This window comes from Salvelinus alpinus, chromosome 18 (genome assembly GCF_045679555.1).
Source record: "Salvelinus alpinus chromosome 18, SLU_Salpinus.1, whole genome shotgun sequence".
Lineage (NCBI taxonomy): Eukaryota > Metazoa > Chordata > Actinopteri > Salmoniformes > Salmonidae > Salvelinus > Salvelinus alpinus.
Window position 1 is genome coordinate 24,974,896 of NC_092103.1, and position 14,282 is coordinate 24,989,177.

Sequence of the window (14,282 nt, forward strand, 5' to 3'; positions counted from 1 at the left end):
GATTCTTCAAAGTGTTTTGAATCAATCTAAGGACAATACAACAATATATTAATATCTAATTCAAAATGTATTTCAGTAAAACGCAGAAGCAGTACTAATACTTACAGTAATACCAGGGAAACCCTTTGGACCTTGTGTTCCCAGTGGCCCCTTCAATCAAAGAATGACAGAGAAGGGATTGAAGTGTTAGTTCCTTTTAGTTAGATTTTCTTGCTTCAAGTAGATAGACATGGAGGCCTATCACATCATGGCTCCAAAACTCCAGAAATATTTCACTAAATCTTCCCTTTCATGATGATCTCATTGTCTAATCTATAGCCACACTTCAGCCATACTGACTGACAATGTAAACTGACTAGACTGAAAACTTTTTCTCCTCACATTTTCAAAGAATACATTTATATTTTCCAACAGGGCTATACATTTGGGTGAGTTTTTTTTCCGCCTGAATAGCCTCGTTTCACTGCCAAAAATAAAATTAAACCATCTAGTGTTCAGCGAAATAACAACACAATGTCAAATACAGGTAGCCTAGTCAAATAATTAACATCGAATCACATTAACCGTTACACTCTCGCAGGAAACCTTCACTCTTGCGCAGACATTTAGAAACGAAACATGACAATTTGAAAAATAAGCGAGAATAAAGATGACTTTCGAGTAGTAAGACATGTATAAAAGCAACAGATATCATTAATAAGAAGGGGCTAGAAGCGACTTATATGGTGAGCTACCGAGTGGCTAGGACAGGCAAGCCCCATACTATTGTGGAGGACTTAATTCTTCCTGCTGCCGTGGATATGGCTGGGACAATGCTGGGAGAAAAGGCAAAAAAAAACTATACAGACAATATCTTCATCAAACAACACTGTTTCACGATGCATCAGTGACATGGCAGGAGATGTTTTGAAACAATTATTGCTTCGCATACAAGCCAGTGAATTATATGTGTTACAGCTGGATGAGTCAACAGACGTGACGGTCCTGGCACAGCTCCTGGTATATGTCCGTTACGTTTATGGGGGGTCAATTAAGGAAGACATTCTCTTCTGCGAACCACTGGAAACCAGAACAATATGAGAGGCTGTTTTTTAAGTACTGGGCAGCCTTGTAACATCAAATGGACTTTGGTGGTCAAGATGTGCTGGTATCTGTACTGATGGCGCCCATGTCTCCCATGACAGGGAGACATAGTGGAGTGGTAACGCGTGTGCTCCCGACGCCACTTGTGTACACTGCAGCATCCACCGAGAGGCTCTTGCTGCTAAGGGAATGCCTGACAGCTTGAAATACGTTTTGGACACATTTACATTTACATTTAAGTCATTTAGCAGACGCTCTTATCCAGAGCGACTTACAAATTGGTGCATTCACCTTATGATATCCAGTGGAACAACCACTTTACAATAGTGCATCTAACTCTTTTAAGGGGGGGGGGGGGTTAGAAGGATTACTTTATCCTATCCTAGGTATTCCTTAAAGAGGTGGGGTTTCAGGTGTCTCCGGAAGGTGGTGATTGACTCCGCTGACCTGGCGTCGTGAGGGAGTTTGTTCCACCATTGGGGTGCCAGAGCAGCGAACAGTTTTGACTGGGCTGAGCGGGAACTGTACTTCCTCAGAGGTAGGGAGGCGAGCAGGCCAGAGGTGGATGACTACAGTGAAAATGGTTAACTTTGTTAAAGCAAGGCCCCTGAACTCTCGTATATTTTCTGCATTATGCAATGATATGGGCAGCGACTATGTAACGCTTTTACAACATAAAGAAGTGTGCTGGTTATCAAGCGGCAAAGTATTGACATGTTTTTTAAATTGAGAGACGAGCTTAAAGTTTTCTTTACTGACCATAATTTTCACTTGTCTGACCACTTGCATGATGACGAGTTTCTCACACGACTGGCCTATCTGGGTGATGTTTCTTCTCGCCTGAAGGATCTGAATCTAGGATTATAGGGACTCTTTGCAACTATATTCAATGTGCGGGACAAAATTGAGGCTATGAATCAGAAGTTGGAGTTCTTCTCTGTCTACATTAACAAGGACAACACACAGGTCTTTCCATCATTATATGCTTTTTTGTGTGCAAATGAACTCAAGCTTACGGACAATGTCAAATGTGATATAGCAAAGCACCTGAGTGAACTGGGTGCGCAATTAAGCAGGTACTTTCCCGAAATGGACGACACAAACAACTGGTTTCGTTATCCCTTTCATGCCCTGCCTCCAGTCCACTTACCGATATCTGAACAAGAGAGCCTCATCGAACTTGCAACAAGCAATTCTGTGAAAATTTAATTTAATCAAAAGCCACTGACAGATTTCTGGATAGGGCTGCGCTCAGAGTATCCTGCCTTGGCAAATCGCGCTGTTAAGACACTGATGCCCTTTGAAACCATGTACCTACATAAGAGTGGATTCTTGGCCCTCACTAGCATGAAAACTAAATACAGGCACAGATGTGTGTGGAAAATTATTTAAGACTGAGACTCTCTCCAATACAACCCAACATTGCAGAGTTATGTGCATCCTTTCAAGCACACCCTTCCCATTAACCTGTGGTGAGTTATTCACAATTTTTGATGAACAAATAAGGTTTAATATGTAAGATGGCTAAATAAAGAGCAAACTGATTTATTATTATATTATTATTTGTTCCCTGGTCCTATAAGAGCTCTTTGCCACTTCCCTTGAGCCGGGTTGTAACAAAAACGTACTCATTCTTATGTTTAATAAATGTATTGTATTGTGTGTGTGTGTGTGTGTGTGTGTGTATGTGTGTGTGGCAGGCTTACAATGATGGCAAAAAACAACATTTGAGAGTGCGCTGACCCTGGTGCTAGAGGGGGTACGCAGCTGGAGGTTGAACGCTTGAAGGGGTACGGGACAATAACACATTTGGGAACCACTCAGATCTCATTTTAGTGAACTGAAATGAAAAATCATTTTAGTTTATTTTTATTTTTTTCTGGGTCTATTTAGTCAGTTATAGTCTTGTCATTTGCCACTAAAAATAGTTAGAGAAATATTTTCGTCACAATATTTGAGTTACTCTCTTAAGCTAGAGGGTAAGGCTATCCGTTGACCGTACAGCTTGAGGATAGAGCTTTCATCCATTAGCTAAGATCAGTGCTCCACAACACATAGAAGCTTCAATATGTAGGAAATGGGCTACACACCGAGTAGTATCATCAGTAGCCTAATGCTGTGACTTAAAACTGGAATCCTTAGTTGCTACATACAACTTATAAATACATCAACAGCTTAGTTCAATTTATTACCCCATCAGGGGCCTGTTGCACAAAAGTAGAATTAAGACATCCGGGATAAATGACTCAGCTGAGCTCAATGAAGCCAAAACATGTGCGTCCAGGCTTAATTGGTTGCACAAAGACCAAGCCAGGATGAGCAGACACGGATTCATTAAGCCAGGTGAAACCAATCCTGGATAGGTGCGCGCTCACGGCTCACTCAAATAGACCCCGCCACAGATCACAGATTAACTGATTTACCATGGCAACTAGAGCCGCGTACTTTTCCCCGTTGGAAGCACAAATCCTCATGGAGGCATACGAGGAGGTAAAAGATATAATTAAGAAGAAAGGCAACACCGCCACAGTGATAAAGCAAAGAGAAAAAGCGTGGCAAAGTATTGCAGACCGCCTGAATGCGTAAGTAGTGCACAATTACACACTCACCGCTCCGCTGAAACATCACAATTACAATTCAAATATTTAATTCACATCTCCAAAAATGCAGTTGTACTGTAATTATGAAACGGTTAAATTTTTAATTGAAATGCACTGCAGATATGAGTGAAATTGTGTAAAGTAACTCCATCACACTGTATAAAGCTATGATAAATTTTTTGATATTTTTACTGAAAACAAGACAAAAATACCAAGTAATTTTTTGCAGTGTGACTCCATTAAATGTGTGTGTGTGTGTGTGTGTGTGTGTGTGTGTGTGTGTGTGTGTGTGTGTGTGTGTGTGTGTGTGTGTGTGTGTGTAGATTAAACATGAACGGGCCAAAACGTACATGGCAGCAGGTCAAAATCAAATACAAGAACATTCTGCAGAATGGTATGGTCCCTGACTAATATTTAACAAAGCACAAGCATATATTGTACCCAGAAGGTGCCTGCTCACACATTGTCTGTACTGTTTTAGCAGTGAAAAAGAATACCCACAGACAAGGCACGGGTGGTGGGTCACCAAAGGCTGACCTTACCCCAGCAGAGGACATGGCCTTGGAGCTAAATAAAGGCAGGCCCGTCTTAGAGGGGATCCCTGGGGGGAAAGAGACGAGCATAGGTTCCTCCCAAGATGCCACCCGCTTCATTCAAGGTATGTCCTTCCATCTCTACATGGGATACAACCACATTCATATTGAATCAATTTGGACTGTCTGACTTTGGTTTACCTATTGGCTTGCAGTGTCTGGCAGCACTGTGTTCCTGTTAGAGCCACCAGCACAAGCACCAGACGATGCTGATCCAGTGAGTACTCCATCAAAGGCATACTGTAGGCCTGGCATGTCTTGTCTACTAGCTTCAATATGAATCCGATTAAATGTGATAGGGTGAAGGCCCCAGTGCAGCAGCAACAGCACATGATGGAGACGATGATGAGGAGGAGACCATCTCTCTGGATTCCAGAAGGCATGAGGTATCATGTTAAGACTGTGAAAGTACTATTTACTCTACAATGGTGAGGAGTCCTCATCAAAATCAAAAAATCTAATTTCTTTTACAGGACCCAGATGCTATACAGTGGGAAAACCAGCCTGGCAACATAGTGCGTATTAATAAAAGGACACCACATCCTGCCAAATTCCAGCTGCGCTAATTGTATTGTGTTCACAGAGCTCACAAGCTATCAGAAAGTTGTATGGCAACCACCTCCGGCGCCAAATAGAACTGGCAGACATAGACATTCAGTACAAGAAGAAAAAGATGGAAAATCTTGCACTGGAGTCCGAAATAAAAAAGAGGACAATTAGGAAACTGGACCTTGAAATAAAAAAACTTGAGAGGGAGGTGAGATATGCCTTCAATGTACACTGTATGCTAACTGTAACACAAATGTATTAATCATTATTTTTCTTTCCTCCCCCAGCTCCAAGAAGATGACACAGCTCAAAATAAAAATTAGGTATATTCTCGTAAAGTCAAGTGAGCCATGACATATGAGCTCTTATTGTGAGCACACAGGACGGTGGCATCTTTCTAAGGTTTTTTTTATTTTCCCAGCAATCAGTACAACCAAGTCATCGTTATAAGGCATCGCCCTCTTTTGCCCACCCCCCCAGCACCAGGTGTGGCCACTAGCCTATATGAAGGCCCAAAATTGTGTGTTCCTTTCTGCTCTGACAATGGCATGCCCATTCGTGCGAGATGTGGTGGATGAAGAAGCACTTGTGCTGAGGAGAGCCTTCAGGCGAGAAAGGGTCTTCAGGGACCGGTTGGACCCACTGGCCTTCCCTGATGACCATCTATATGAAAGATACAGGTTTTCTGCAGGTGGCATCAGGTATCTATGCAGACTACTGGGTCCCAGGATTAAGCACCGCACTGCACGGAGCCATGCACTGAGTGTGGAGCAAATGGTTTGTGTGGCCTTGCGCTTTTTTGCTAGTGGAGCCTTCCTGTACTCAGTGGGGGATGCAGAACAGCTGAACAAGGCCACAATTTGCCGCACAATAAGGAGTGTGTGTCTGGCTATCAAAGCATTAGCAGATGTCTTCATCTCCTTCCCTGGCCACAGAAGACTCTGTGACATCAAAGAGGAGTTCTATAGGATTGCAGGTAAGAGGATCTACAAATTACAGGACAACTGTTAACACATAGTAGGATACTCATTACTTTGTGTGACAGGTTTCCCCAATGTCATTGGTGCAGTGGACTGCACACACATAAGGATAAAAGCCCCCTCAGGTGCCCATGAGGCCGATTTTGTGAATAGGAAATCCTTTCACAGCATTAATGTTCAGGTGAACATAACTTTTTGATATTGTCCATTGACGAACACTCTGCATTGCCAGTGATGTGCATTGATTGGTGTAATATTCCTCATCTTATGATTTCAGATGGTCTGCAATGCTGACTGTGTGATCAGCAATGTTGTGGCAAAATGGCCTGGCTCAGTCCATGACTCCAGAATCTTTCGGGCCTCTGAAATCTATCAGTGCCTATCACAAGGTAAGCCACACAACCCCTATTTATAACCATCATGGCTGTGTCAAGAATATCACTGTGTTTATGAGGTAGTAATGATGAGATTTTGTGTTGACAGGTGAATTCTCTGGTGTGTTGCTGGGAGACAGGGGGTATGGCTGCCAGCCTTTTCTCCTGACACCTTTCACAGCCCCAGAGTGCCACCAGCCATGGACTGGGACAATCCGGCAATCTTCCCTGATGACGACAGTGGTCGGCTGCTGAGGGACCAATATGTGTTGAATTATTTTAGTTAGTATGTGTGCTTTCAATTTTGGTTAAATATGTCCTGCGGTGGCAGAGGAATTTGGTTTTTTTTGGGTTCGTCTTTTGACGAATTTGGCCTCTTATGATGTTTGTGCGGTATACTGTGTGTAATACAAGGCTGCAGGGAGGCTACTGCATCCATTCATTTGTCTGTTCAGTTGATGTGTATGGATTTGTCCTGCATTTATTTTAGTGTGCAGACATGCAGGGTGTGTTATATACAGACCTTTGAATGTGTATGTATCATTTTGTATAATATGCTTGGATTCTGTGCTTTCCATCTTGTAGAGTCACTGTGACTTCAGTTTCGAAAGGAGCTGATGGTTTACCTGCTTTGTTTTGTCCTTATTCAATAAAGGAACATAATGTTACACATTGTGTTTTTATATTCATATGGAATGTGTATTTGTTTATATGACAGAGTACTAGGGCCACACTGAAGAAAAAGGATAAAGTCATAAATTTATGAGGCTGGTTCTTTCTGCAGAAAAGCTACATATTGTTTTTACAGTTTTGATACTTATGACAATGTGATACTTAATATTCTGGCACATCAGCATGTCTTTGTTTATGAAACCATACTGAAGTACAATTTCACGAAATGCCCCACATCTGTCATTTTAACAACTGTCCTCCTTTAAAACAACTGGTTACAATATTATGACTTGTGTTTTTTTCCCCTCTGTGGCCCTAATATTCTATCATTTTATATATAGCCTTATAGTCTATGGGAAACTGTAAATTATCTAATGATAGCAACATCATCTAAAAATCATTTTTTATCCAAAATCATTGAAATTAATGATCACAAACGTTTAAATAATAACAGTGGGTCTAGTTATATGTGATAACAATGTATAGTGAGCAGTGAAATAACTATTGGTTTCCATTTGTGGTGACTGCTGACTGACATTAGGGATGAGATTAAATAGATCCTGGAATTTAGCCTGGTCTGGAGCAGGCTAGCTCCACAGAATAAATCTCCATGGTAATTTATACCATAACATATCCTCCTGCCCCCTATCCATCTTTAGTGCAACCGGATTACGGATCAATTGAGCCAGGATCACCAAGATATCCTGGCTTAATCCCTTATCCTAGTTTTGTGCAACAGGCCCCAGAACACAAAATATAAGCTTGCTTTACTATGTTTGTAAACAATGTACAGTAAATGTAAACAAACACTGTATAGCCTAAAAAAAATAATGAAACTATAATTTTGATATAATGGATGGTCAGTACTTGCATCGATAGCTCTGTCTATGAATTTTAAAGTGGTTACATCTCTCTAGGCCTTTCCCTCAGCTTTTTACCAAAACACTGGCGGGGTAACCACTTTGTTATTGTTTCAAAAAGGATTCTAGCTTTAAGTGACAGATGGGGGTACTGTGAGGTTGCTATGTGTGTGTGTCTCTGGAAGGAAGAGTGGGGTTTAGGTGGTCAGTCCACTGGGTACTATGCTACTCACCATGGGCCCATCGAACCCTGGCTCACCCCGGATACCCATTGTCCCCATAGGCCCCTGAGGAAGACAGAGAAAGGAAGGAAAAGAGGGGGTTGGAGAGAGACATTTATAGTCGTTTATTTACTAGAGCAGAATTAACTTTACGAGAGAAGAGGAGAGACTTACAGGATCACCTTTCGGACCAAGGGCACCACTCATCCCAGGCTGTCCCTGTGAAAATATGAAAACAGTACAGATGATCTTTAACTCCAGATATTATATATTATTATGGTGAGAAATCCCTCTGAAAAAGGTATGTTTCCAAATACATTAGTCAATCATCTGGTCTCAAGTTAGGGATCTGGTCCCAAGGTACAGAACATTACTGTGCAGCTGAGTGAGACCGACCTGGATTCCCCTGAGTCCTGGAGGCCCACTCTCGCCATTTAAACCCTGGGGTCCCTGGTGAAATAAACAGAAAACAGGTCATTTTAAAACATGTGTATAGTATGCGTGTAATATTTCCCGTATAGTGTTACGAGCATAGAGTTCTGTTAAATGTGACCCAACTTTAGGCAAGAAAACACAACAAGCAAACGTCTCCTCTTACCTGGGGGCCTCTGGGGCCGATGACTCCAGCAGGCCCCAACTCTCCCTAGAAGGTAAATGCAGGCTACCTTTGGTGAAGGCTGACATATTCAGAAAGAGCTACCAGTAAAGTAGTTAAATAAAAAAATGGGAAGACCCTCATCTCCTGGGGTCAAAATGTCCCCTCACCTGTGAGCCGTTAACTCCCTGAGCGCCAACACGGCCTGTGAAACCAGTGGCTCCCTACGCAAAACAAGAATATACACACTGAGTGATATGATATGGTATGAGTGACATAGCATTAGGAATTGGGGCCCATTATGATATTGTGCTGTACTGTATGTTGGAATACATACATGTAGTTCAGGGAAAAAAAGTGATATCTAGAACCTTAAATGGTTATTCGGCTGTCCCCACAGGAGAACCTTTTGAAGAACACTTTTTGGTTCCAGGTAGAACGAACCCTTTTGGTTCCAGGTAGAAATAACCCTTTTGGTTCCAGACAGAACCCTTTTGGGTTCCATGTAACACCCTTTCCACAGAGGGTTCTACATAGACCCCAAAAGGGTTCTACCTAGAACCAAAAAGGGTTCTCCTATGGGGACAGCCAAAGAATCCTTTTGGTACCCTTTTTTCTAAGAGTGTATGGAAGGGACAGACTTCTTTGCTGTCTACTCACCACTGTCCCAGGAGGCCCTGGAGTCCCATCAAACCCAGCCTCCCCCTGGAGAGTCACAAACACATGTCAGTGACACACTCAATTACCGATGAATAACACCCTAAAGTATTCAGAAATGTTTGAATCTGTAAATCTGACACAAGGTGTAGTTTTGTTACTGTGGGTCACTCACATCAGGTCCAGGGTTTCCCTCGGAGCCTGTGGCCCCTCTGACTCCCTGAGGCCCCTGAAGAAAAGACAGACATAGGGTTAGACCTTTTACAAAGTATGTCAAACGGGTGAAAATTAGGGTGCAAACCAAAAAAGGCAGCTTGAAAGAAAAGAGACCGTGTGCGCATCTTAAATGGCACCCTATTCCCTATTTAGTGCACTACTTTTGACCAGGGCCCATAAGGTTCTGGTAAAAAAAAGGTGCACTATAAAGGGAATACGGGTGCTATTTGGGCACATACAGCGAGAGAAACACTTACTGGTGGACCAACATAACCGGGACGGCCTGGTAAACCAATAGAGCTCTACAGGACACACAAAGTTCCGATGTTAAGCTCTCAATAGAGAGGGCTATCCACACAAAAGCCTTCAGTAAAATGCATACATGAACATTACAGGAATATGAGTAAAGACAATCAAAAAACATTTGATGTAAACTGATGTGAACTGTACAAGCAGGGCATTCAGCTCTCATAGTACTTACTCTTTCCACTAAGGGGCAGCATATTCCAAATAATAATCTAGACCAGTGAAGACTGGGGACTGGGGATGACTTTAATTCAGTGTGACTAATTCAGTAATAAAGGAACAATAGTCAGCAATCATACTTGAGTCTTACCTTCTCGCCCGGTTCTCCAATATGTCCTCTTTGGCCCTTGGCTCCAATAAGGCCCTATAAGGCATTATAAAATACGTTATAAAGCATTATACATACAGTGCCTTTGGAAAGTATTCAGACCCCTTGACTTTTTCCACATTTTGTTACATTACAGCCTTATTCTAAAATTAATTAAATGTGTTTTTTCATCATCAATCTACACTTAATACCCCATCATGACAAAGCAAAAATAGCTTTTTAGAAAATGTTGCGCATTTATTAAAAATAAAAAACTGAAATATCACATATACATAAGTATTCAGACCCTTTACTCAGTACTTTGTTGAAGCACCTTTGGCAGCGATTATACTGCCTCGAATCTTCTTGGGAATGACACTACAAGCTAGAGGTCGACCGATTAATCGGAATGGATAATTAATTAGGGCCGATTTCAAGTTTTCATAACAATCCGTAATTGGCATTTTTGGACACATGGCCGATTACATTGCACTTCACGAGGAGCCTGCGTGTGTTATGCGAGTGCAGAAAGGAGCCAAGGTAAGGTGCTAGCTAGCATTAAACGTATCTTATAAAAAACAAATCAATCGTAACATAATCACTAGTTAACTACACATGGTTGATGATATTACTAGTTTATCTAGCTTGACCTGCTTTGTATATAATCGGTGCAACGACAGTGCCTGTTAATTTGTCATTGAATCACAGCCTACTTCGCCAAACGGGTGATTTAACGCGCATTCGCAAAAAAGCACTGTCGTTGCACCAATGTGTACCTAACCATAAACATCAACGCCTTTCTTAAAATCAATACACAAGTATATATTTTTAAACCTGCATATTTAGTTAATATTGCCTGCTTACATGAATTTCTTTTAACTAGGGAAATTGTGTCACTTCTCTTGCGTTCTGTGCAACAGAGTCAGGGTATATGCAGCAGTTTGGGCCGCCTGGCTCGTTGTGAACTGTGGAGACTATTTCTTCCTAACAAAGACAGCCAACTGCGCCAAACGGGGATGATTTAACAAAAGCGCATTTGCGAAAAAAGCATAATCGTTGCACGAATGTACCTAACCATAAACATCAATGCCTTTGTTAACATCAATACACAGAAGTACATATTTTTAAACCTGCATATTTACTTAAAATAAATTCATGTTAGCAGGCAATATTAAACTACGGAAATTGTGTCTCTTCTCTTGCGTTCATTGCACGCAGAGTCAGGGTATATGCAACAGTTTGGGCCGCCTGGCTCGTTGCGAACAAATTTGCCAGACTTTTACGTAATTATGACATAACATTGCATATTGATAACATATTAATGACCTAAGGCTCGTATTTCTGTGTGTTATTATTATTATTATGTTAAAATTAAGTCTATGATTTGATACTTAATAGAGCAGTCTTACTGAGCGGTGGTAGGCAGCAGCAGGCTCGTAAGCATTCATTCAAACGATGTGTTCCTGGTTCGAGCCCAGGAAGGGGCGAGGAGAGGGACGGAAGCTATACTGTTACACTGGCAATACTAAAGTGCTTATAAGAACATCCAATAGTCAAAGGTATATGAAATACAAATGGTATAGAGAGAAATAGTCCTATAATAACCTCAACCTAAAACTTCTTACCTGGGAATATCGAAGACTCATGTTAAAAGGAACCACCAGCTTTCATATGTTCTCATGTTCTGAGCAAGGAACTTGAACGTTAGCTTTTTTACATGGCACATATTGCACTTTTACTTTCTTCTCCAACACTTTGTTTTTGCATTATTTAAACCAAAATGAATTTATTTGAGGCTAAATTGATTTGATTGATGTATTATATTAAGTTAAAATAAAAGTGTTCATTCAGTATTGTTGTAATTGTCATTATTACAAATAAATAAATGTTTAAAAAAAACGGCCGATTAATCGGTATCGGCTTTTTTTGGTCCTCCAATAATCGGTATCGGTGTTGAAAAATCATAATCGGTCGACTTCTACTACAAGCTGGGCACACCTATATTTGGGGAGTTTCTCCCATTCTTCTCTGCAATTCCTCTCAAGCTCTGTCAGGTTGGATGGGGAGCGTTGCTGCACAGCTGTTTTCAGGTCTCTCCAGAGATGTTCGATCGGGTTCAAGTCCGGGCTCTGGATGGGCAACTCAAGAACATTCAGAGACCTGTCCCGAAGCCACTCCTGTGTTGACTTGGCTGTATACTTAGGGTTGATGTCCTGTTGGAAGGTGAAACTTCGCCCCAGTCTGAGGTCGGGAGCGCTCTGGAGCAGGTTTTCATCAAGGATCTCTCTGTTCTTTGCTCTGTTCATCTGTGCCTCGATCCTGACTAGTCTCCCAGTCCCTGCCGCTGAAAAATATCCCCACAGCATGGTGCTGCCACCACCATGCTTCACCATAGGCATGGTGCTAGTTTTCCTCCAGACGTGACGCTTGGCATTCAGTTCAATCATGGTTTCATCGGACCAGCGAATCTTGTTTCTCATGGTCTGAGAGTCTTTAGGTGCCTTTTGGCAAACTCCAAGCGGGCTGTCATGTGCCTTTTACTGAGGAATGGCTTCTGTCTGGCCACTCTACCATAAAGGCCTGATTGGTGGAGTGTTGCAGAGATGGTTGTCCTTCTGGAAGGTTCTCCCATCTCCACAGAGGAGCTCTGTCAGAGTGACCATTGGGTTCTTGGTCACCGCACTGGCCAAGGCCCTTCTCCCCCGATTGCTCAGTTTGGCCGGTCGGCCAGTTCTAGGAAGAGTCTTGGTGGTTCCAACTTCTTCCATTTAAGAATGTTGGAGGCCACTGTGTTCTTTGCTCTGACTGTGTTCTTTGCTCTGACATGCACTGTCAACTGTGGGACCATATATAGACAGCTGTGTGCCTTTCCAAGAGCTGCAAAATCTGGACCCCTACAAATCAGCCAGGCTAGACAATCTGGACCCTCTTTCTAAAATGATCCGCCGAAATTGTTGCAATCCCTATTACTAGCCTGTTCAACCTCTCTTCCATATCGTCTTAGATCCCCAAAGATTGGAAAGCTGCCGCGGTCATCCCCCTCTTCAACGGGGGAGACACTCTAGACCCAAACTGCTACAGACCTATATCTATCCTACCCAGCCTTTCTAAGGTCTTCGAACGCAAAGTTAACAAACAGATCACAGACCATTTCGAATCCCACCGTACCTTCTCAGCTATGCAATCTGTTTTCCGAGCTGGCCATAGGTGCACCTCAGCCACGCTCAAGGTCCTATATGATATCATAACCGTCATCGATAAGAGACAATACTGTGCAGCTGTATTCATAGACCTGGCTAAGGCTATCGACTCTGCCAATCACCACATTCTTATTGGCAGACTCAACAGCCTTGGTTTCTCAAATGACTGCCTCGCCAACTACTTCTCAGATAGAGTTCAGTGTTTCAAATCGGAGGGCCTGTTGTCCGGACCTCTGGCAGTCACTATGGGGGTGCCACAGGGTTAAATCTTCAGGCCGACTCTTTTCTCTGTATACATCAACATCCATGATGTTGCTGCTGGTGATTCTCTGATCCACCTCTACGCAGACGACACCATTCTGTATACTTCTGGCCCTTCTTTGGACACTGTGTTCACCAACCTCCAGACGAGCTTCAATGCCATACAACTCTCCTTCCGTGGCCTCCAACTACTATACAAGTAAAACTAAATGCATGCTCTTCAACCGATCGCTTCCCACACCTGCCCGCCCGTCCAGCATCACTACTCTGGACGGTTCTGACTTAGAATATGTGGACAACTACAAATACCTAGGTGTCTGGTTAGACTGTAAACTCTCCTTCCAGACTCACATTAAGCATCTCCAATCCAATATTAAATCTAGAATCGGCGTCCTATTTCGAAACAAAGCATCCTTCACTCATGCTGCCAAACATACCCTCGTAAAACTTACCATCCTACCGATCCTCTACTTCGGCGATGTCATTTACAAAATAGCCTCCAACACTCTACTCAGCAAATTGGATGCAGTCTATCACAGTGCCATCCGTTTTGTCACCAAAGCCCCATATACTACCCACCACTGCGACCTGTATGCTCTCGTTGCCTGGCCCTCGCTTCATATTCGTAGCCAAACCCACTGGCTCCAGGTCATCTATAAGTCTTTGCTAGGTAAAGCCCCACCTTATCTCAGCTCACTGGTCACCATAGCAGCACCCACCCGTAGCACGCGCTCCAGCAGGTATATTTCACTGGTCAGCCCCAAAGCCAATTCGTCCTTCGGCCGCCTTTCCTTCCAGTTCTCTGCTG

The 14,282-nt window shown here is 42.6% G+C and overlaps 1 protein-coding gene across 1 annotated transcript in view; it reads right to left on the bottom strand.

Annotated features, from left to right (window-relative positions):
- Positions 1 to 14,282, bottom strand: part of LOC139544057 (collagen alpha-1(I) chain-like) — a 138,791-nt gene that overhangs the window by 20,514 nt on the left and 103,995 nt on the right. The window contains exons 15-24 of the mRNA XM_071350759.1: positions 10,017 to 10,070; positions 9,658 to 9,702; positions 9,360 to 9,413; positions 9,188 to 9,232; positions 8,698 to 8,751; positions 8,531 to 8,575; positions 8,329 to 8,382; positions 8,107 to 8,151; positions 7,945 to 7,998; positions 106 to 150 (exon numbers count right to left, since the gene is read on the bottom strand). Of these exons, the coding sequence (XP_071206860.1) occupies positions 106 to 150; positions 7,945 to 7,998; positions 8,107 to 8,151; positions 8,329 to 8,382; positions 8,531 to 8,575; positions 8,698 to 8,751; positions 9,188 to 9,232; positions 9,360 to 9,413; positions 9,658 to 9,702; positions 10,017 to 10,070 (495 nt within the window). The remainder of the gene's footprint in view (positions 1 to 105; positions 151 to 7,944; positions 7,999 to 8,106; positions 8,152 to 8,328; positions 8,383 to 8,530; positions 8,576 to 8,697; positions 8,752 to 9,187; positions 9,233 to 9,359; positions 9,414 to 9,657; positions 9,703 to 10,016; positions 10,071 to 14,282) is intronic.